The sequence below is a fragment of the Cebus imitator genome, unplaced genomic scaffold, assembly GCF_001604975.1.
Source record: "Cebus imitator isolate Cc_AM_T3 unplaced genomic scaffold, Cebus_imitator-1.0 Scaffold50, whole genome shotgun sequence".
Taxonomy (NCBI): domain Eukaryota; kingdom Metazoa; phylum Chordata; class Mammalia; order Primates; family Cebidae; genus Cebus; species Cebus imitator.
This window is the reverse complement of record NW_016107365.1, coordinates 2632740-2657341: the sequence shown is the minus strand read 5'-3', so window position 1 is coordinate 2657341 and position 24602 is coordinate 2632740. Positions and strand designations below refer to the sequence as shown.

At 37.7% G+C, this 24602-nt stretch overlaps 1 protein-coding gene across 6 annotated transcripts in view; it reads right to left on the bottom strand.

Annotated features, from left to right (window-relative positions):
* The window catches only part of FCHO2 (FCH and mu domain containing endocytic adaptor 2), a 131912-nt gene that overhangs the window by 83584 nt on the left and 23726 nt on the right, over positions 1-24602 (bottom strand). For all 6 annotated transcript variants that reach the window (XM_017527623.2, XM_037738164.1, XM_017527618.2 and 3 more), the window contains exons 3-6: positions 16465-16539; positions 12346-12487; positions 12106-12258; positions 2785-2889 (exon numbers count right to left, since the gene is read on the bottom strand). In XM_017527623.2, coding sequence (XP_017383112.1) covers positions 2785-2889; positions 12106-12258; positions 12346-12487; positions 16465-16539 — 475 coding nt within the window. The remainder of the gene's footprint in view (positions 1-2784; positions 2890-12105; positions 12259-12345; positions 12488-16464; positions 16540-24602) is intronic.

Genomic DNA, 24602 nt, shown 5'->3' with positions numbered 1-24602 from the left:
GGGGAAGCAGAACATGAAAAGGAAATAGAAAGATGTGCTGAACATTCTTTTTTATAAAGTAGCATCAACAAACAAAAAACTCTATGTACCCCAGAACCTAAAGTACAATTAAAAACAAAAAACAAAAAAAACAACAACTCTGATTGGCCAGGCACAGTGGTTCACGCCTGTGAACCACTGTAATCCCAGCACTTTGGGAGGCCAAGGTAAGCAGATCATGAGGTCAAGAGATCAGGACCATCATGGACAACACGGTGAAACCCCTTCTCTACTAAAAATACAAAAAAATTAGCCAAGCATTGTGGTGCATGCCTGTAGTTCCAGCTACTCAGGAGGCTGAGGCAGGACAATTGCTTGAAGCCAGAAAAAGGAAGTTGCAGTGAGGTACAATCGCACTACTGTACTCCAGCCTGGTGATAGAGCGAGACTCTGTCTCAAAACAAACAACAACAACAACAACAAAAAACCTCTGACTACAGCAAATTCTATTTGTTCCAATTTAGAAAATTAACAAAACGGCAAATACTTAGCTGATAGAGACTAATCATTTAATGTGAAATTAACAAATCAACAATAATTGCTTTATAAATGTGTGCTGCTAATGATTTAAGACAAAACGGCACTTGCTGAAGTCTGCAATGACCTCAGTCACTACAGAAATTCAAACTTTCTATCTCACTAACTTGAAGCCTTATTTAAGACAACTCCCTAAACTCTTCCTTCTTAAAGCTTCTTTTCCCAGCTACCATGACATTATACTTCCAGTTTTCTTCTTTGGCTTCCTCTACGAAAATCTCAATAATGAGTCTCTCAGAGCTTGGCCCTGAGGGCCGAAATCTTCCCTACCTCCCAACTCTAATTAAAAGTGATGTCATCATGGCTTTGTATACTGAAAACACCTTATTTTATATGGTCTCATAATCCTTATCCAAAACTTTTGGAACAAGGAGTGTTTTGGAATTCCTTTTATTCTCTTATTTTTTAAAAAACAATATACAGTATTGTTCAGAATGCTTCTCACCTGACTATTACGCTACCTTCCAAACTGGACTCTTGATTCTCCTTTAGCCATACTCTAATCAAGTCTTCACAAAACAGCTAGAACTATCCTTTAATATGCATCAGATCATGTCACATCTCTGCCTAAAACCTTTAAGTGGCTTCTAGCTGCTCTTAGAAGAAAACCTGAATTCTTTTGCCATTAAAGTAATGGCAAAAACTGCAATTACTTTTGCACCAACCTAATACAGTCTGGTCCTTGCCTATCTCTCCAACCTCATTTCTCACTACCACTTTCCCTTAGGCAGGTTTAGTAAGCATTTTTTACTTTCCAGAATGTAACAGCTCTTTTACACCTCTGGCCCTTCATACTCATTATCCCCAAAGCCTATACCACTCTTGCCCCATTAATTTCTTGCTAATTCTTCAAGTCCCAGTTTTAAATGTCACTTCTCTTAAAAGGCCTTTCCTAACTGCCTAATCCAAATTAAGTCATTCCAATTATTCTATCTCATGAAAGCCTACTGTTTTCCTTTGCAATAATTTATAACTATAAGCATGTATTTAATGTCTACTCTCTCCTCTATACTGTAAATGTCATCTCAAGCACAGAGACATTTGTCATATTTACAGATGTACCGTATACACAGCATCTAGCAGAGTCTATGCCATTGTAGGTAAAGATGGCTATGCACAGACATGCACACAAGTATGGAATACTTTGCTTTCTAAGATAGGAGTTGTTCACTACTTCAAATGGCAAGACATAATGAAGACCTAGAGTCCAAAAATTTAGATTCACAAAGTCTTTCATATTTACTGAGTGCCTACCATGAGCTGAGAACTTTTAAATGCTGGGAATTTTTAATGCTGAGGATATAGCAGTAAACAAAACAAATCCATCCCTGCTCTCATAAACTTACATTTTAGTGGGGAAAAAACAGACAAAAAATATAGGTAAAAGAACTTCACCATGTTTCTGGCCCCTCAGACATAACTATGAACATTCCAAAAAGGGGTTCATCCATCAGCCTCAGGACTACAGTGAAGACGATGTAAAACAGCTGCAGCCAACCCAGAATGAACATGTAGCAAGAGAAAGAAATAAACCCTTGATATTGTAAGCCACAGAGATTTCTGGGGCCTTGTGTCATCTCAGCATACTTACTCTGACCTAACTGATACAGGAATAAAATTCTTGGTATGTAAGATCACAATAGGTGCTAAGCAGGAAAATAAAACAAGGAAGAGGACAAGAAGCAGGGGTGGTGGAGAGTAGAAGCGTTAGGCATGATTCCTAAAAGGCAGCCACCTTAAACGAGGCCTTTAATTAAGGTTCTGAGAACACTACATCAAATATAATTTATCCCAAGCTAATGGAAGGCAGACATTTTTGTCTTCCCTCACTAAAATATAAGACACCAGGGGTTTTTTGGATTGTTTTATTGACTGCCGTAACCTCAGTACTAAGTCACTTCCAGTTTTCTTATTAATGCTTCTTAAGTACTGTCTTCATCATGTACCAATCCCCTCATTTTCCCCAATTATCTTTAAACAGGCTCTTCTAATCTATCTGTATAATTCCTTATGACATTATAATTATTGCATCTTGGTTCTCAAACTCCAAAACAAGACATATATTTTTAAAATAGCATCATTAAAATATTGAGATTGTGTGCATTTAAAAATTTCTAACACTAAAATATTACATGAAAGAAAAATTATACTTAATCAGAATACACACACATAAATGCCGTTTTCAATCTGAAGCCTTAAAATACCAACCTGAGCTGTTTCTGTCATTTTCTGTTCAAAATCAGCTTTTGCTAATGCATATTTTTCCACATAGAGTTTATAGGTATCTGTAGCTTTCTTAGATTTAACAGCTGCCTGTAATAAAACAAAAATATTTTTAACTGTGCATTGACTTTTTTTCTTTCCTAAGTTAATATGAATAGTAAATTAAAATACATTTTAAGAGTTCAATATGACATATAACTAACTTTAATACGTGCTGTGAGGCCCTCTTTAGTCTTTTTGTTATTGCTACAGTCAGCCAAGAAGTCAGGAATTAAACACTGATTCTCTTTTCTGTTTGATGGAATGTGCTTTGAAAAGTTAAAACACTCTCATTTTAAATCCCAGACTAAGACTGCATACTTATATTATAATGCTACAGTGTTACTAAGATATGTTAACATACTGTTGGAAATAAATTTCCAGACAATGTGCAAAAATGTGACAATACCACCAGAATGTGCTTGACACTCCTTTTCACACCTGTGAATCCTCCTCCCTCACATATATTATGTATTTCACAATATATAATGAAATACATATATTTCATTCAATGTCTGATTAGACTATAAACCTATCTCAAAAGTTGTGAAGACTGGTTCCCTTGATGTTTCTCAGCTCCCGTTATGCTCCAGCAAATACAGAAACTTGTTTTTAATCTTTGCCTATTTTTTCAAGACTTCTACTTAAAAAAACAAAACAAAACTGTTACCGCAATATTATAGTACTGGTTAGATAAAAGTTACTTATTTAATAAAAAAAATTAAGCAGTACTGTACAACCTATACATAAACAGAAACTGGAAGAAAGTAACACAGCCACAGAAGTCAAGATAAATTATAAGAAGATAGGCATTTGGTATGCGTAGTTTGTAGGCTGAAGCAGATACACGGCTATCAAGAAGCTTGACTATTCTCAAAGGACTGATCAACTTGGATACAGGAAGATGGAGGGATGTGGCTGGACGAAATAAGAGTTTAAAGGAGATCAAAGAAAGACCAGTTGTAGGATTTCAAGATATAAAAATCTCCATTTTCTTAACGAGGTAAGAGATGGTCTGGTATGAGTGAGGAACAGCAGGGTAGGGTTGGGAGCTTAAGGAGAACAAAAAAGTTTCAAACCATAATTGTGGAGAATGCAACAGGTCACGACTAGATGAGTACAAGCATTGCTAAGTGCCACTGAGGGCCAAGGAAAGCTGTAAAATACTGAATTTGTTTAAAGTCAATCAGTACCAATATGTAATTATCTTCAGTACCGATACGTAAGTATCTTCAGCCATGATCAGGAATCTAAGAACAAAAACTACAAACAGAAAACTGGGTTTACCCTGGGGTTTGGGTTTGGCAAGAGGTACATATAGTCGTACTCCCTAAACAAGCAACTTTGTACTCTCTCTAAAATGTAACTGTTTATACTATATTAAGTATATATGTCATGTACTTCCCTGCCTTCTTAAAGAATATAGCATGCCACTTTATCATGCAACGTAAACAAAACTGATTTTGGGGCCAGAAGAAATTTGATTCTAATTCTGGCTCTACCATTTACACTAGTGCCCCTTTATCTGTGTGGAATACATTCCAAGATCCCAGTGGATGTCTGAAGCCGTGGATGGCACAGACTCTATATTCTATATCTTTTTTTCCTATACATACATAATTATGATAAAGTTCCATTTATAAATTAGGCACAGTAAGAGATTAACAACAACTAATAATAAAATAGAGCAATTAAAACAATATACTGTAATAACATTATATATAATATGATCACTCTCTCTCTAAATATCCTACTGTACAGGGGGTAACTGCAACCAAGGAAAGTGAAATCTCAGCACTGTACTACCCATCTGACCTTGTCTTAGAAATTTACACAGTTCTCTCATTCCTAAAATGGGAACAATATCACCTTTTCTTTAAAGTTATGGTAGTGATGAAATGTAGTTATATAAAATGCTTCGAACAGTTTCTGGCATAGAGTTAAATTTAAAAATAAACAGTGCCTGCTTTTATTATAGTTTCTAATAAGAAATGTCATCAAGAAAACACATCATCATATTTTGCTGTTTACATATAAAGATATATCTGAGTTACTGAGTTGTACTGAGCTGTCTATCCCTACAGAAAGTGACTAAAACCTGTAACAATTTTCTAGTTTGCTCCTACAAATTTTTTTCACTCTTTTCCCAGTTCTACACAGTTTACATTATTTTATACCAGTTATTGTGCTGGAATCCTCTAACATCCTGCCCTGTTCAAATACATAACAGTTAAATGACCTGGATAGAGTTTACCGTGTACCTTCCCAAGAAACCTGGATAACCAAGTTTGTTAGAATTTATTTTAAAAACAATTATATGGCATGTTTAATCCGTATTTCCTTTTGGATTTTTTTATGCAAAGAAATTTCAGTTTGCTCTTCCAATACTTGTATTTTCAGTGTGTAGAATGGCAAACAACCTACAGTCTTCAGAGTGACTTTCTTCTTTTTTTTTGAGATGGAGTCTGACTCCACGGCCCAGGCTGGAGTGCAATGGCACAATCTTGGCTCACTGCAACCTCAGCCTCCTGGATTCAAGCGCTGCTCCTGCCTCAGTCTCCCGAGTAGCTGTAATTACAGGTGCATACCACTACGCCTGGCTAATTTTTATAGTTTTAGTAGAGACAGGGTCTCATTCACGATGTTGGCCAAGCTGGTCTCAAACTCTTGATCTCAAATGATCCACCTGCCTAAGCCTCCCAAAGTGCTGGGATTACAGGCGTGAGCCACCGAGCCTCGCCTTCAGAGTGATTTTTAATGACACAACATATCAAAATGATGTAACCCTACTGGAAGCCCCTTCTTTGCTTGTTCCTAATACTTCATCCTGATCGCTACAGAGACCCATAAAGATAGAAAATTCAAAAAATACCTAATTATAAAAATCCACATGGGGCCTCTTATGTACAAAAAATCAGACAGGGCATTTGTCTATTACCACCTTGAGGATGAAGTCAGGAGGCATTCCAGGCAAGACTGTGGGCCTCAGGACCCCATCATGGTGGGAGTCAATAAATGTCTCATCCAGATCCAGCACCAGAATCTTCCTCTTCAACTAGCTGATTCTGGGACACAGGAGATAAGGGGACGGTATCATATCTAACAGTTTGGTACTGAATTACCATGCGGATCTACCTCCACAAAAGGTAAGTGAATCTCCAGAGCTTGGCAGAGAAGGCCATGAACATGCGCAGTCCCAGCAGACATTGCGACCGCATCATCTTGATGATCCCAGCACCACCCTGCCACTCACTCTCCATCCCCAGCAGCCAAGTGCCGCCAGCTCCCCACCAGCTCCCCGTCGCTGGGCTGGGGAACAGAGGCCCTGAGTGGCAGGAGAGGCTGCAAAGAGGAGCATGCAATGGGCGGCTCAGAAAGCCACCCTGGGTGAGGGGAAGGCCCAGCAGAATGGGGAGCTGGGGGACATTCGTGGGCAGCCCATAGGGGCCCACATGGGCTGGGAGTGGCACTGATAGCTTTTGGGAGGTTGAGGGAAGAGGCAGGTTGGGCTAGGATGCGGTCCTCCAAGACCAGGAGGGAAGGGAAGCTAGTTGGGGGAGGGGGCAGCGGGAGAAGGGGCTAAGGAAAAGGCAGGGAGGTGAAGGGGGAAAGCAGAGTCAGTAGCATTTTTTTAAACAGAGAATTATAGGTTATGTGAAAAGCATCAAATTCTGCACACTCTTTTGAAACTTTTCTTGCTCAATATTATGTTTTTTACATTTATTCATGTTAATACACGTCACTCTCTTTTAACGTTTATATAACGCAATTAAGACTCCACAAATCCATCAGCTAGTTTCAAGACTCAATCTATTCTTTCCCCTTTTCTTTGCTAGAGTACTTATTTAAATTGCTGTATTGAGTCCCATTACATGAAATACATAACAGGTTTTTTCAATTTGACAATTGATCTATGATTAGAGGCACTGCTACGGTTTGTTTGTCCCGTATGAAACTGATATTGAAACTTAATCCCCAATGTGGCAGTACTGAGAGGTGGGGCCCTTTAATAGATGATTTGGTCATGAGGGCTCTGCCCTCATAGATTAATTAGTGGATTACTGAGTTCATGAATCAATGGGTTATCACGGGAATAGGACTGATAGCTTTATAAGGAGTGGAAGAGAGACCTAAACAGGCTCAGTCCCCTCACCATATGAGGTCCCGCACCTTCTCAGAATTCTGCAGCCCCCCCACATGCAAGAAGACCTTCACTAGATGGGGCCCCTGAACTTGGAACATCTCATCCTCCATAACTGTAAAAAATAAATTCCTTTCTTTATAAATTACCCAGTTTCAGGCCAGGCACAGTGGCTCACACCTGTAATCCTAGCACTTTGGGAGGCCAAGGTGGGCAAATCGCTTGAGGTCAGGAGTTCAAGACCATCCTGGCCAACATGGTGAAACCCCATCTCTACTAAAAATATAAAAATTAGGCAGGTGTTGTAGCACACGACTATAATCCCAGCTACTTGGGAGGCTGAGTCATCAGAATTGCTTGAACTCGGGAGGCAGAAGTTGCAGTGAACTGAGATCCTGCTATTGCACCCTAGCCTGGGTGACAGAGTAAGACTCTGTCTAAAAAAAAAAAAAAAAAAAACATTATCCACTTTCAGGTATTGTCACAAGCAACAGAAAACAAACCACAACAGGAGTCTAATACATTTACATGTATTATAATTATTTCTTTCAAATTATTTTCAGTTTACTGACAAAGCATTTCTTCTCTTAACTTTTATTTTAGGTTCAGGGGAACATGTGCAGGTTTGTTATACAGGTAAACTGTGTGCACGGAGGTGTGGTGCACAACTTATTCATCGTCCAGCTAACAAGCACAGTAACTAATAGGCATCTTTTCTGATCTTCTCCCTCTTCCCAGCCTCTTCCCTTCAGTCAGTCTCAGTGTCCATCATTCTCCTCTTTGTGTTCATGTGTTCTCAATGTTTAACTCTCACTTATAAATAAGAACATGCAGTATTTGGTTTTCTGTTCCTGCTAAGAATAATGGGATCTGGCTCCATCCATGTACCCACAAAAGACATAATCTCATTCTTTATGGCTGCATAGTATTCCACAGTGAATAAGTACCACATTTTCTTTATCCAATCTGTCACTGATGGGCATTTAATTTAGGTACTGCAAATAGTGCTGTAATTAATATTCACAGGCATGTGTCTTTATGGTACAATGATTTATATTGCTTTGGGGAGATATCCAGTAATGGGATTGCTGGGGTGAACGGTGGTTCCGTTTTTAGCTCTTTGAAGAATCGCCACACACTGCTTTCCACGATGGTTGAATTAATTTAACTCCCAAAAACAGTGTATAAGCACTTCCTTTTCTCCACAACCTTGCCAGTATCTGTTATTTGACTTTTTAATAATAGTCATTCTGACTACTGTGAGATGGTGTATCACTGTGGTTCTGATTTGCATTTCTCTGATTATCAGTGATATTGAGCTTTTCTTCATATGCTTGTTGGCTGTATGTATGTCTTCTTTTGAGAAGTGTCTGTTCATGTCCTTTGTCCACTTTTTAATGAGGTTTTTTCTTGAAAATTTAAGTTCCTAACAGATGCTGAATATTAGACCTTTGTCAGATGCATAGTTTGCAAATATTTTCTCCCATTCTACAGGTTATTTGTTCACTCTTTTGATAGTTTCTTTTGCTGTGCAGAAGCCCTTAAGTTTAATTAGATCTCATTTGTCAATTTCTGTTTTTGTTGCAATTGCTTTTGGTGTCTTTGTCATGAAATCTTTGCCCATTCCTGTGTCCAGAATGGTAATGCCTAGGTTGTCTTCCAGAGTTTTTATACTTCTGGGTTTTACATTTAAGTCTTTAATCCATCTTGAGATGATTTTTATATTTGGTGTAAGAAAGGGGTCCAGTTTCAATTTTCTGCATATGGCTAGCCAGTTATCCCAGAACCATTTAATGAATAGGGAATCCCTTCCCCATTGCTTGTTTTTGTCAGTTGACAGTGCATTTCTTTAAAGTGCTCCATTACTATCTTCAGATTTTCTTCCAAGCACTTGATCTTAACAAATGGTATCAGTAAAAGATTTTCATATAATAATCAAAGCCATTACTTCCTCAAATGGTCTTTAAATGGTCTGTTAACTCAAATATCAAAGCATTGTAGCTGTCCAATCATGCAACGAAGTTTGCACAGGCAATTAAACTACACCGTAAATGCTACCTTACCAAAAAATTACTATACAATACCATCAACTGAAAATGCATTCTAATTTCATATGAGGAAAAAAAATGCCTCCTAGCTTTTAATATTCTTTTTCTCTAGTGTCTAGGTTTGAATTTACTTAACCTGCTTAATACCTACAATGTACTTTCAATATGAGGGCTCTTAAATTTTTTCAATCTGAAACATTCTGAGCTGTTAACTATTCAAGTATTTCTTGTCCTTCCATGTCCTCCATATTTTTCCTTCTGAAGCTTCTCCTACTATGTTCTGGGTAAGGTCCCTCCATAATCTTCCAAACTCACTTTGACTATATCAAGTCTAAAGTTTCTTTTCTCTATTGCTTTTCAAAATTTTCAATAACCGTATTTTTCATTTCCAAGTTTTTCAATTAGCTGTTTTTCCTATCTAGTAGATCTTGTTTCATTATGTTTCTTTAATTTCTTAATCTTCTTTAACGTTAAGTTTATTTATTTGAACATCCTATCAACACACATCATTTTTGTTCATTTTTTATAAATTTAAATTTCATCTGGAGTGAATTCTTATTCCAAGCATTGAATTTATTGGTTGTTATAGTATTAGATTTCTTAGATGTGCTCCACAATTTTGGTTGTTTGCTCATTCAGAATGGGAGTTGTTTTCTTTTTTTAATTTTGTCCTCTTCTCTCTTCTCTCTCTCCTTTCAACAGTACTGCTGAACATTCATAGAATAAAACGTAAATGGTACCTCCTAGGATTGTGTTATGCTTTATACTTTATGCTCACCCAAACCCAAGCAGTTTTAAGGTTATCTCCTGCCACCCCTGGAGAGGCCCTATTTCATTTCAGTCTTATGAACGTAATTTTTAATTACTTCCCTGCAAGAATATTATAGATATGGCCAAAATAGTCATGAAACAGTTCCTTCGCTTGATTCCAAGTCAGGATTGTGTCTCTGTATCTGTGTCCCTAACTCCCCAATTTCCAATAAGGCTTTGGTTCTTGTCAGCAACTCAAGAGCCTTCTTTTCTCCCTATTTACAGTTTTAGGCAATAAGACAGGCTCTTTGTGCCTCATCCCAAGAGGGGAGCATTTAGTCCTTTTCGCCACATAAGAGCCAAATTCCACTGCCTACTTTAGGATTTTTGAGTTCAATACCTTCCATAATCAATCTCTATGTGCATTTTGTATTTCTGTTCTATTCAGGTCCACAGAGATAAAATATTATTCTTTTTGGATCCTGTTATTTTGTTTTCCCTTTTTATATTTTATTCATAATTACTGTCTGAAGCAGAGGGTGTTTTCAAATCATGTACTTACTGTGTCTCATTTTCCCCCGCTCCCAATTTTTATTTATTATACAAACCCAATTTTTATTTATCATACAAACACAATATATTGCTCCAAATTCTTTTTTTCATTTGTGACATAGCGCCCAGGAGGTTCTAAGATCATGTGCCTTATTGCTCCAAATTCTATCACCTAGTTTTATTTTTCCACATTCTCTTTCAGTTTTTGCCCATGTATAGTTATATATCATATTTCATCAAATAGTTATTTAAAATATTTTGGACCTCAGGTATCTAGAAATCAATTAATTCCACTATCACTAGTCTTGCAACAGCCCCTCTCATGTAATTATATAATTTCTGAGTTGATATGGTTATTTGGACTTGTATCAGAAGAGTTTCCTTCACCATCTATTGTTAAAAATTAACTCTATCAAATTTCAAAGTAAAACTAGTACCCCACTTAATATGCTTCATCAAAAATAAAGTATCTGTGCATTTAAACATGTAAAAGTATGTAAGTACACAATCCTTTTATAGTCATAATCATACTATTGATACAATTAGTATTCTTTTACTGGGTATTTCAAACATTTTACAAAGCCTTCAAAATTATCGCTCCCTATGGCTCATTCTTAAGTGAGATATACCACATCAAATAAGTCAATGGTTAAACTATTTTGAAAGGAGAAAAAAAAACTACTTTCCATTAAAACATAAGTGGAAGAAAAGAAAAGCATTGTGGTTTACCACAATGCTACACAAATGTTCTCAAAGTCAGCAATAAATCACAACACACATTTAAAGCTTATGTGAAAGTACCTTTATTTTTCTAAATATACCAAAATCTTGTTTCAAAACAATTTTACCTCACTGTTAAAATCTTACACCAAGTAATTATCTCATCAATTATGTTACTACAAAATATCTTGAAAATGTGTCACTGATATTTAAAAATCATTGTTTTTTGGTTGGGTGCAGTGGCTCACGCCTGTAATCTCAGCATTCTGGGAGGCCGAGGCGGGCAGATCACCTGAGATCAGGGGTTCGAGACCAGTCTGACCAACATGGCAAAATCCCATCTCTACTAAAAATACAAAATTAGCCAGTTGTGGTGGCATGCACCTGTAATCTCAGCTACTTGGGAGGCTGAGGAAGGAGAATCACTTGAACCTGGGAGGCAAAGGCTGCAGTAGCTGAGACCACGCCACCACACTCCAGCTTGGGCAACAAGAGTGAAACTCCATCTCAAAAAAATAAATAAATAAGTCATTGTTTTTTATGTGCTTGCTAACCTATTTACCACAGACAACATATATTACAAATCTCCTGGGTTTTAATTAGGTAAATCACTAGGACTGTAAGGCACAGTGTCTTCATCTTTAAAATGAGATAATCTGGGGGACTCCATGTTTGGATCCCCTTCCACAAACACTCTTGGGCTCTGGAAGCTGCTTTTCTCTATCCTGGATTTCACCTCTGGAGTCCCATTCCATGAACACTCCCTTTGTGGAAGCCTGTCTTCCCCTCCTAAACTCCATCTCTCTCTATTCCCTTCCACTCAGTGTGAAAGCTGCTTTCCTCTCCTGGATTCCAGCTTTCTAGATTCTCTCACTCAGTGTGAGGGTTAGCTGTTTATTTCTCTCTCCTTCTCCTGTTTCTCTCTCTCTCTCTAAATAAATCACTTTCTACAAACAATAAATAAATTAATAAAATGAGATAATTCTGAGTTTAAATATTAAATGCAATTTTGTATGTCAAAGTACTTTGAAACCACAGAGATGTTATTTTTATTACCTTTTCTATTTCTCTTTGTGTAGCTCCTTCCTTTTTCAAACGCTCCTGTTCTACACACTTGGCATTGTAATTTTCCTTGGATTTCTGGAGGGCCTGAGTTATGCTCTGAATGGTTTGGACAGCTTCCAGAGTTCCTGCAACTTCTTCTTTAGTCTGTTTAGTATGAAACGATTCATCAAAATGACTAAACTGTATTCAATATCTGACCAATCAATTCTTTAACAAGAAAAAAACTGATACCTTTTTATGAGATTTTACTTGATCTTCTCCATACTTCTGAACTTCCTTTATTAATTCTTGTAATTTTCTAACAAGATCCAAGTGACAATTTGCTAATTTCTCTGTAGATGTTTTGAATACATCCCACACTGGTGCAAACGTTCTAAGAAAATAAAAGACATGGGAATAACTTATTAAAAGTAAAAAAAAAAATTAAGGTTCTAACAAGGAACCAACAGAAACAATAATGATGTATATGGCAACTTTATTTAGGCAAAAGATGAAACTAAAATAATGAATAAAATGATTGACAGACTGACCTTGAATTTTTTTAATCATTGGTTAGTTATTTAAAATATTTTTGGACCTCAGGAATCTAGAAATGGGTTAATTACACTATCACAAGTCTTACCCCTCTTATATTAATTTCTGAGTTGATTTAGTATTTAGACTTGTATCAGAACTCTATCACTGTCTATTGTTGAAAAATTAACTGTTAGCAACAATTATTCCATTTAAAATGCTTTATTAAAAATAAACTGTAAATTTAAAAGACATGCAAAAGTCAAATTTTTACACATAATTTTTTAAAGTGTCTTCATCATTAATAATACATAAGAATTATTATAGGACAGTTATCTGAAACCTTTGAGTATTTTAATTGTATTCTATTTGTGTACTCCAATAATACACTAATAGAGTCACCTTTCTACTAAAGAGTATGGGATGTGTGATATACTTTCCTATCATTTTTTTCTCAATATTAAGAATTAAAGGCCGGGCGCAGTGGCTCACGCCTATAATCCCAGCACTTTGGGAGGCCAAGCCAGGTGGATCACACGATCAAGAGATCGAGACCATCCTGGTTAACATGGTGAAACCCTGTCTCTACTAAAAATACAAAAATTAGCTGCGCATGGTGGTGCACGCCTGCAGTCCCAGCTACTCAGGAGGCTGAGGCAGGAGAATTGCTTGAACCCAGGAGGTGGAGGTTGCAGTGAAGCAAGATCGTGCTATTGCACTCCAGCCTGGATAACAAGAGTGAAACTCCGTCTCACAAAATAAATAAATAAATAAAAATGTTCAGCAGGCTCAAATACATCCAAGAATTACTATATTCTCATATCTTGAATAGTACTTACAATGCCAATGGTTATTTTAAACTATTTGGTCAGTGGACAATGATTTAAAGATAATTTTATCCTATGCTTTGCTCAGGTACTGGCTTTAAAGTGGTCTCTATGATAAAACTTTTGATAGAATACAAAACAGCTGCAATGATCACTAAGGCAAGAGGGCCAAGAAAACATTTATTCCAATATATACTCTATGCCAATTATTGCATCTCTTACCCAGTAGGAAAATTAAGTGGCAACAATCATTTTATGCATTAATGAAGTTCAGGCTGGGCATAATGGTTCATGCTTGTAATCCTAGCACTTTGGGAGGCCAAAGTAGGATGATTGCTTGAGGCCAGGAGTTCAAGACCAGCCGGGGCAACATACTAAGACCCCCATCTCTACATATTAAAAATCTTTTTAAGTTAAAAGATAATTAAAATCCTTAAAAGAGGACTTTTTTTTTGAAATGGAGTCTCAACTCTGTCACCCAGGCTGGAGTGCAGTGGTGTGATCCTGGCTCAGCGCAACTTCCACCTCTTGGGTTCAAGGTATTCTCTGCCTCAGCCTACCGAGTAGCTGGGATTACAGGTGCGTGCCACCACACCCGGCTAATTTTTGTATTTTTAGTAGAGACAGGGTTCCACCATGTTGGCCGGGCTGGTCTCCAACTCCTGACCTCAAGTGATCCGCCTATCTCAGCCTTCCAAAGTGCTGGGACTATAGGCGTAAGCCACCTTACCTGGCCAAAAGAAGACTGTTTTGATTAGATCTCATCTCATACTTTAAAATCTAATCAGTACTAGATCTGGCAAGTATTAGATAGAAAATGTCAAGAGAAAAAAATACTTTAAAATTATTCATGGAAATACACATCTCTCACTTCATGTAAATCTGATATATGATAGTTTAGACTTCACAAAGCAGATAAGATGGGCATGTCCCTTACTTTACCAAAGCATTCTTTACACTGCAAGGGATTCACCATAAGATTGCTTTTTTTTTTTTTTTTTTAGACGAAGTTTTGCTCTTGTTTTCTAGGCTGGAGTGCAATGGCCTGATGTCAGCTCACTGTAACCTCCACCTCCCGGATTCAAGTGATTCTCCTGCCTCAGCCTCCTGAGTAGCTGGGATTACAGGTGCCCACCATCATGTCCAACTAATTTTTGCATTTTTAGTAGAGATGGGGTTTTGCCATGTTGCCCAGGCTGGTCTCGAACTTCTGAACACAGGTGATCCACCTGCCTTGGCCTCCCAAAGTGCTGGGATTACAGGTGTGAGCCACCACACCTAGCCAAGATGGCTTTAAACATGAGTTTCTTAAAACAATTTCAAATATCATTCAATATTTTAAAGTTTGATATTCACAACTTTTTTCTGGTCAAGTAATACACATTACTATGTACACTAATAAGCACTAAGAAAGATAAGTGACAAATCTAAATATGTTTAAATGCAGCTGAAAACTAAAAGACAAAAATTTCTTACTAAAATATGGGACAATAAGCAAAAATATTAATATTTAAAATCTTTACAGTCTTGAGAGATGACACTAATATAAAAAATAATATAGTATTATTTATGAAAAGTACACATAGGAATGCTGTCAATAGCTTTGTTGTTGTTTATTTAACATACCTGAAGTTAATCCATGTTCCTTCTATCTACTACCTAGTAACTAAGAATAGGGTAGAATTTTCCATAATAAAACCATGGTCAATTGGTAAAAGCTAGCCTTTCTTCTAGTTATTTTCTGGTCCATCTACTGTGGTAAATAAATAATAAATTAGTTTTAGAAGAGGCTTATCAACATGAAGTCTCTAGTAATAAAAGGACATTTCCAGGAGCCTCTGGAAATGTCCAAAAAGTAAGAAGGGTGACAGAAAAAGAATGAAGAACAAAGTTGCAGGAGAGGAAGGTGAGGAATGAAGAAACTGGAAGACAATATAGAGGGAACAAAACTAGTTATCAACTACCAGTCTCCACTTTCCTCTAGGTAAAAAAGGTGGTATTTCCCTGGCCTTCCCAGTCACACTGTACAGGGGATGCAGGAGGTCCTCTTGCCTTTGGACTTTTGGGTTTCAGCACATACGTAACAGACAGTGCCACTACCCTGAGATGACCTGAGATTTCAACTCCTCTTTACCTAGGCCACAAAATAGGAAGCCTTTTGTTTAAACTCATTCAACTACATTACAGAATACTTAATACAGTAGTCACTCCTAATCATTTTTCTTTAAATCACAGAATCATTTGTGAATCTGAAAACTGGTAAAGATCCTCTTCACTGGAAATATGAATTAATACCCACACAAAATTTTGTGTAAAATTTCAGGGGATTCACAGATTCATGAGAATTCCAGATACAGAGGAATATTTTACTGAATACCATATGATTTTTTAAATGTTAGAATAATTTGTTCAACATTTTAGCTAAAATACAACTCCTCCCCAATTTCTAGATGATTATGTATTTCTTCCAGGGTTGTTATGGTTCAGGTTAAAAAATTATTCTTTCCATCATTGTTATAGCAATGACCACATCTCATTTCAAATGTATTCTTTTCATTATTTTCATTTTTTCAAGGACACATTTTAATACAAATTTTTAAAAGGAAGATTTAATGACAGTCTATAAAATCACAGGAGATATTTTTAATGCATCTTAATCATTTCAATAAAGTTTATCTGAAGATCACTGTTAAACTACAACAGAATTTAAATGAACTTACAACTAGAATAAATACTTTGATGTGCATAACATTTATAATCTCAAACATTACTGAATGACTAAGTAGTTTAAAAAAGAAAAAAAATAAATTTAATTTACTTTTGACTGCATTAATTGATTCAACAAGTTAATTATATTTTCTATAAAGTGAAGGATATATTAATCTTCACAAATACTTTTAAAGTAAGTATATATTTGACTGTGCTTTTGAACTATGTCCTCAATACGAACCTAGTATCCTCAAGGACTTTGTCTAAATGAACGCTGAAAAAGAGAAAGAAATTAACTCACCCAAGTTGGGAATAATTGCTTGCAGATTTTGCTAGTTTTGTCATTGACCTGGAGTATGCCTCCTCTATGGTAGCTCTGTTAAATCAAATATCCACATCATAATACCTCTTATTTAGTGACCAAAAACAGAGCAAAGTTATCAAAAGGCAATTAAAAATGCAAAAACAAAAAGATATCTCAAAAATTACATGTTAAAAATAAGTAGATATATGTACTCATTAATTTGTGGCCTATCTTTAAATGTCCTTTCTGGTATAAAACTAAAGTTATTTATATCACACACATTTTTTTCGAGACAGAGTCTCACTCTGTTACCCAGGTTGGCATGATCATAGCTCACTGCAGCCTTCACCTCCTGGGGTTAAGCAATCCTCCCACCTCCACCTCCTGAGTAGCTGCGATTACAGGCATACCCCACCACCCAATTAATTTTTGTATTTTTTTGTAGAAATGGGGCCTCGCTATGTTGCCCAGGCTGGTCTGGAACTCCAGGGCTCAAGCAATCCTCCCACCTTGGCCTCCCAACGTGCTGAGATTATAGGCATGAGCCACCATGCTCAGCCACAAAAATAATTTTAATGAAGTCACAACTCTTTTTATCTTTAGTACCGATGCTTTGAATAGGAAATACAAGAGTGCTATTTCTTGTATTCTCTCTTTCTCTGTGAGCTGATTCACTGTGATAAGTGTGTCATTTATATTTAATACTTCCTTGGTGTACTTAGTTTTATTACTCTTCAACACTGTGATGCACATTTAATAGAACAAGAGATTGATGATAGTCATTTGCACAAAGCTAAATATGAATCACCATCAAGTCTGAAATCCTGAACTTCATTCATGGTTTAATTTATCTTGTGATTAGATCTAAAATACTAGCAAATATTTCACACTAGAAAACTGTGTTTTATATAACTACTGTTTAGCATGTAAGATTTTACTCCATAAAAAACCACAGCCATTATAGAATTCTAAAAGACACAAATTATCCTATAGACATGTAATCTATAAATGCAAACTATACATTTTGTATAGTCTTCTTAACACTGCAAGACTTATAATTTTACCTTTCCCCTGGCTCTTCTCAATGTGTGCTACCCTTAATAGGGGAACGGTCTACAACCACCATTGTCCTACCATTTACTTTAATTGGTCCAACTAACTTTCTGCTTCTAATGTCTAAATCCAGAGCTTCACACTGTTCTTGTACTAACCCATTTGTTTAATGTCTAACTGCCCTAAGCATAACTAAGATATTTGAACCACCTCAAACTCAGAATATCTAAACTAATCTCCAAACTCTTCCCCAACCAAATCTGCACAAAAACCAGCTCTCTAACAAAAAGGAAATATTAATAGTAACTGCCTCTCACTGATAGTACTGTGACTCTTTCCTGCTCCTTTAAGCTCTTCTGCAGTTTTAAAATACTATTATTACAACAATAATACTTTGTTCATCAAAAAAAGTTAGTATTTATTAGTGTATCAATGGGTAAGTTTAACAACAAGGTAAAAAGGTTCAATTTCCAGTACAGATCAAACATCCCTAATTGGCTGGGCACAGTGGCTCATGCCTGTAATACCAGTACTTTGGGAGGCCAAGGCAGGCAGATCACCTGAGGTCAGGAGTTTGAGACCTGCCTGGCCAACATGGTGAAACCTTGTCTCTACTAAAAATACAAAAATTAGCTAGGCATGGTGGTGGACACCTGTAATCCCAGCTACCTGGAAGGCTGAGGTGGAAGAATCACTTGAATCGGGGAAGTGGAGGTTGCAATAAGCCAAGGTAATGCCACCGTACTCCAGCCTGGGCAACAAGAGCGAAACTCCATCTCAAATAAAGAAACAAACAAACATCCCTAAACAAAATTTCAGAAATGCTCCAAAACCTTTATTTTTTTTGAGGACCAACATAATGCCAAAAGCAGAAAATTCCACACTGACCTCTTGACAGGTCATAGTCAAAATTCAGCCAAACTTTGTTTCATGCAGAAAAAGTTAAAATATTGTATAAATATTTAAAATATTGTATAAAATTACCTTCAGGCTATGTGTATATGGTACGTATAAGACATAAACAAATTTCAAGTTTAGACTTGGGTCTCATCCCCAGGATATCTTATTATGCATACACAAATACTCCAAAATCTGAAAAAAAAATCCTAATTCTAAAAGACTTCTGGTCCCAAGCATTTCAGATGAGGGATACTTATGGTGAATAAGATTACTGACACAAAAACTTCTCATTAAGGAAAATTTAGAAAATGTGGTAAGCTGAGGGTGGGGGCGAGGTAACTGAAAAGCATCAGAGAACTAAAAGGGCAGTTAAGAGCAAGATCTAAGAAAAGGGCATCCAGCCAAGTCAGTCAGGTATTGGGGGCAGCCTCTTCCTTGAGGGTATCCAGAAGAGGCAGCTGATCAGATGAAAATTGAAACAGAGCTTTTCTCAGCCTCACAGGGTAAGGGAGCCAAAACTTAGAGAGTTCAGGTCCACAAAAAGTAGAAAACATAGAAAAATCCCATGCCCTTTAAGTAGAGACTCCAAAAGAGGAATTTCAGTAGAAAACTGGAAGTCATTTAAGAAGTAGAGGAATGAACACCAAATTTGGAGAAAAAAATGCAAACTGCAGATCTAGAAAATACAACAACCAAAATTAATATCTCCTTGGATGGGGTTCAGCAGCAGATCTGATGTACCATATTGAGATTCATATGATAAAAGAGAGATGAAAAAAAGTAAAATTTAAAAAATAAAGAGATTTAGTTAACTAGAATACAGGTGAGAATAATTTATCCAACATTAAAGATCAGAAAGACAAAAAATGAAAAACAGAGAAGAGATGTAATAGACAAAACAAGAAAAGTCCAACATGAGTAATGAGAAAGAATGGGTTAGAGAAAATATTTGAAGAAATACTGGGGAATTTTCCAAAACTGACGAAAGATATCAAAGCACAGATCCAAGCAGCCCAACAAATCTTAAGAGGATAAATTGTTTAAAAACAATTATATCTGGTCCTAGTCACATTACAGTAAAAACTGCTGAAAATTAAGAGAAAGAGTGAAAGGAAGAAAATCTTAAAAGCAGCCAAACTCTTCCCACTCCCAAATGTTATCTTCAAAGAACCAATAACTAAGCTGATAGCCAACCTCTCAACTGTAGATAATGGAACAATCTTCAAAAAAATTAATTTAAAAAAAATCTACCAACTAGTAATTCCATACCCAGCAAAAACATAAATGAAAGTAAATCCTTAATAAAATAACAGATCTAGGTGATTATCACCAACAGCCACTAACATCACAAAACAGCTATACTTGGGTAATCTATGCCTCTGGTAGAAGTACACACCACCACCTAAGAAGTATTCTTTCCAAAATACTGAATAAAGGCGGGTGCAGTGGCTCATGCCTGTAATCCTGACACTTTGGGAGGCGGAGGTGAGTGGATCTCCTGAGGTCAAGAGTTCGAGATCAGCCTGGCCAATATGGTAAAACTCTGCCTCTACCAAAAATGCAAAAAGTAGCATGCACCTGTAATCCCAACTACTGGGGGAGGCTGCTTGAACCCAGGAGGCACAAGTTGCAGTGAGCTAAGATCATGCCACTGCACTCCAGCCTGGGTGACAGAGCAAGACTCAGTCCAAAAAAAAAGTATTGAATAGAATTTGATCATGCTGCTAGATTTAAATAATAATTTTTAGGAAATTCAGGGATAAAGGAAGATGTTAAATAAACTATGGATTCACAATTACCATATTCCAGGATATGCGACCCTATTAGAACAAATAATCCAGTGTCCTCAACAACAAAAGGTCAGGAGGTGGGTGGCTATAGATTAATTAAGGGACTCAAAAGGCCTATCAGTCAAGTGAAACATATACAAATCAGGCCAGGTGCAGTGGCTGATGCCTGTAATCCCAATTTTTTGGGAGGCCAAAGCAGGAGGATCGCTTGAGCTCAGGTGTCTGAGACCAGCCTGGGCAACCTGGTGAAACCCCATCTCTACAAAAAAAAAAAAAAAAATACAAAAATTAGCTGGGCATGGTGCCGCATGCCAATAGTCCCAGTTACCCGGGAGGCTGAGGTAGGAGGATCACTTGAGACCAGGAGGTCAAGGCTGCACCTTGGATGACAGAGTGAGACCCTGTCTCAAAAATATTAACAATAATAATGATAGATTTTTGCAAACAAACTTTAAAGTTTGGATGAAATGAAGACAATCATAGAAAAACATAACTTTTCAAACTCACAAAACTAAAACGTCAGAATGGTCCTGTAATGATTAAAGAAATTAAATATGTAAATTAAAACCTTCCTACAAAGACAATTTCAAGCCCAGATGGGTTTACCAGAAAATTCTATTACGCACATAAGGAAAAAACAATAATCTTCCAGAAATTTTTCCAGAAAATACAAAAATAGGGTATACTCCCCAATTCATTTTACAAAGCCAACAAACTTTAGTACCAAAACCTAACAAGGACATTTAGAGAAAGAAAATGTGCAGGCCAATCTCACTCACAAATATAGATGTAAAAATTGTACATAAAATAGCAGCAAATTGATCCACTAACATATAAAATGGGTAACACATCTCCACCAAATTGTGTTTAGACCGAGAATGGAAAGTTGATTTAACATGCAAATTTCAATATAATTCACATAAACGAGAGGTTGTGAGGAGAGAAAAAGAAAAACATATCATCCCATCACTCATCAGAGAAATGCAAATTAAGGTCACAATGAGATAGATACTACTACTATCAAAACAGCTAAAATTAAAAGACTGACAATACCAAGAGCTGATAAGAACATAATGTGACTGGAACGCTCAAACAAGGATGGTAGGTGGCATAAACTGATACAACTGCCTTGCAAAATTATTTGATATCAGTCACTTGAGTTGAACATACATACACCTTATGGCCTCACAAACCCACTCCAGAGCAAATACCCAATATAAATGTATGTATACGCATACCAGGACATATGTAAAAAAGCTATTCAAGGCAACATTACTCGGTAATAGCAAAAAACTGAAAACAGCAAAAGATCTAAAGTAGCCAACAAAATACTGAAGGAGAAGAACAAAATTGGAGGACTGATACTACCCAACTTCAAGACTTATTATAAAGCTACAATAAATCAGGCAGGGCACAGTGGTTCACGCTTGTAATCCCAGCACTTTGGGATGCAGAAATGGGCAGATCATTTGAGCACAGAAGTTTCAGACCAGCCTGGGCAATGTGGTAAAACCTTGTCTCTACCAAAAAAAAAAAAAAAATGGTATTGTCACTTTGAAAGACACTGGGCACAGTGGTGGCACATGCCTACAGTCCCAACTACAACTATTCAGTAGGCTGAGGCAGAAGGACAGATTGAGCCCAGGAGGTGGAAGCTGCACTGCACTCCAGCCTGGCAACAGAACGAGACCCTGTCTCAACAAAATAAAGACATATAAAAAAATAAAGCTAGGGGAGGGATAGCATTAGGAGAAGTACCTAATGTAGATGATGGGTTGAACAAACCACCACGGCACATGTATACATATGTAACAAACCTGCATGTTATGGACACGTATCCAGGAACTTAAAGTATAATTTAAAAAAAAAAAAAGGCCAGGCACAGTGGTTCACCTAATCCCAGCACTTCAGGAGGCTGAGGCGGGTAGATCACAGGGTCAAGAGATCGAGATCATTCTGGCCAACATGTTGAAACCCCATCTCTACTAAAAATACAAAAATTAGCTGGGTGTGGTGGCGCACACCTGTAGTCCCAGCTACTCGGGAAGCTGAGGCAGGAGAATCACTTGAACCCTGCAGGTGGAAGTTGCAGTGAGCTGAGATCGCACCACTGCACTCCAGCCTGGTGATGGAACGAAACTCCGTCTCAAAAAAAAACAAAACAAACAAAAAAAAAACTACAATAAATCAAAAGAGTGTGGTACTGGCCAAAAAACACACCAATGAAACAGAATAAAAAACCTGGAGAGACTCATATAATACAGTAAACTGATTTCTGACAAAAGAGCAAATGCAATAAACTGATCTTTGATAAAGGAGCAAATGCAATACAGTTGGAACAAAGATAGTATTCAATAAATGATACTGGAACAACAGGGTGTCCATAGGAAAAAAAGAATGAATCCAAATACAGACCTTACACCCTTCAAAAAAACTAACTCAAAATGTATTACAGACCTAAATGTAAAACATAAAACTACAAAACCACTAGACGATGACACTGGGTATGGTAACAACTTTTTAGAACAATACCGAAATGCACTTCAATACCTAAAGGAATTCCAATACACCAGACCTTGGCTATGGTGGTGACTTTTTAGATACAATATCTAAAAGCATTCTAATATCTAAAGGTATTCCAAAGGCAAGATCCATGAAATAAATAATGGATACGCTGAATTTTCTTAATATTAAACACTCTGTTCTTTGAAAGACAATGTCGGGGAGATCCAAGATGGCCAAATAGGAACAACTCTGGAGTGCAGTTCCTAGTGAGAGCAATGCAAAGGGTGAGTTATGGACGCATTTACAAACGAGGTAATCTGTGCATCTCAATGAGATTGTTTACAGAGTGGGTGTAGCCCAAGAAGGGCCAGCTGAAGCAGGGTACAGCGCTGCCTCACCTGGGAAGTGCAATCCCTGGAGAACTCCCCTCCCTACCCAACAGAGGCCATGGGGGCTTTTATATCCACTCTAGCACTCCGGTTCAGATACTGCTGCTTCTCCTGCAGTTTTTACCACCCACAGACCAGCAGATTCCCGGGCTGAAAAATGCCACGAGTTTCCAGCACAGCTGGCAACACGGGTTTCTGCACAAAAATTCACACAAATCTGGGCAGCCGCTTTAACTGGCACCTGGAACACCTGGGAGACAGAGCCGCCCATTCAACGGAAAAAGAGGGGGCTGAAAGCAGGGAGCCAGGTGACCTGGCTTGGTGAGTCCTATCCCCACAAAGACCAAGCAATCTGAAATACTCTCAAGTTTCACAGCCAGACCTGAGATGGTCCAGCTATGTGAGGGGAAGGGCGTCCACCACCACCAAGGCAGCCCGCCACTACTGAGGCAGCCCACCACTACTGAGGCAGTCCACCATTACTGAGGCAGACCGCCATTACCGAGGCAGTTCTAACTGTACCTCTGTAAACAAAACCACAAAGAAGTTACACAGCATCTGGGGAGACAGAGGCTGTGGCAGCTCAGCAAAACCTCTGCTGGCAGACTGTGACTAGACTACCTCATTGCTGGGCAGGGCATATCTGAAAAAAGGCAGCAGAACATAAGGAACTTATAAATAAAGCCCCACCTTCCCAGAACAGAGCACCTGGGAAAAGAGGCGGTTATGACTTCTGCTATAGCAGACTTAAACATACCTGCCTGGCAGCTCTGAATGGAACAACAGAGCTCCCAGTACAGCACCTGAGCTCTAATAAGGGACAGACCGTCTCCTCAAGGGGATCCCTGACCCCCAGAAATCCAAAGAGGCACCTCAGAAAGGAGAGCTCTAGCTGACATCTGGCAGTTACCGTTCTGGAATGAAGAAAACAGAAGAAGAAACTGGCAGCAACCCTTACTGTTCTGCAGCCAACATGGGTGATTCCCAGGCAAACAGGTCTAGAGTGGACCTCCAGCAGTCCTACAGCAGAGGAGCCTCTTAGAAGGAAAACTGAGTAACAGAAACAAATAGCTTCAATGCCAACAAAAAGGACGTCCACTCAGAGACCCCATCCGAAAGTTACCAATTACAAAGACTACAGGTAGATAAATCCACAAAGATGGGAAGAAACCAGTGCAAAAGGATGAAAACACCAAAAACCAGAACGCCTCTCCTCCTTCAAGGGATCACAGCTTCTCACCAGCAAGGGAACAAAGCTGGATAGAGAATGAGTCTGATGAAGTGACAGAAGCAGGCTTCAGAAGATGGGTAATAACAATCTGACCTAAAAGAACATGTTCTAACCCAGCGCAAAGAAACTAGGAACCTTGAACAAAGGTTACAGGAAATTGTAACTAGAGTAACCAACTTAGAGAAGAACATGAACAACTTAATGAAGCAGAAAGACACAGCGTGAGAACTTCACAAAGCATACACAACTTCCAAAAGACAAATCGAC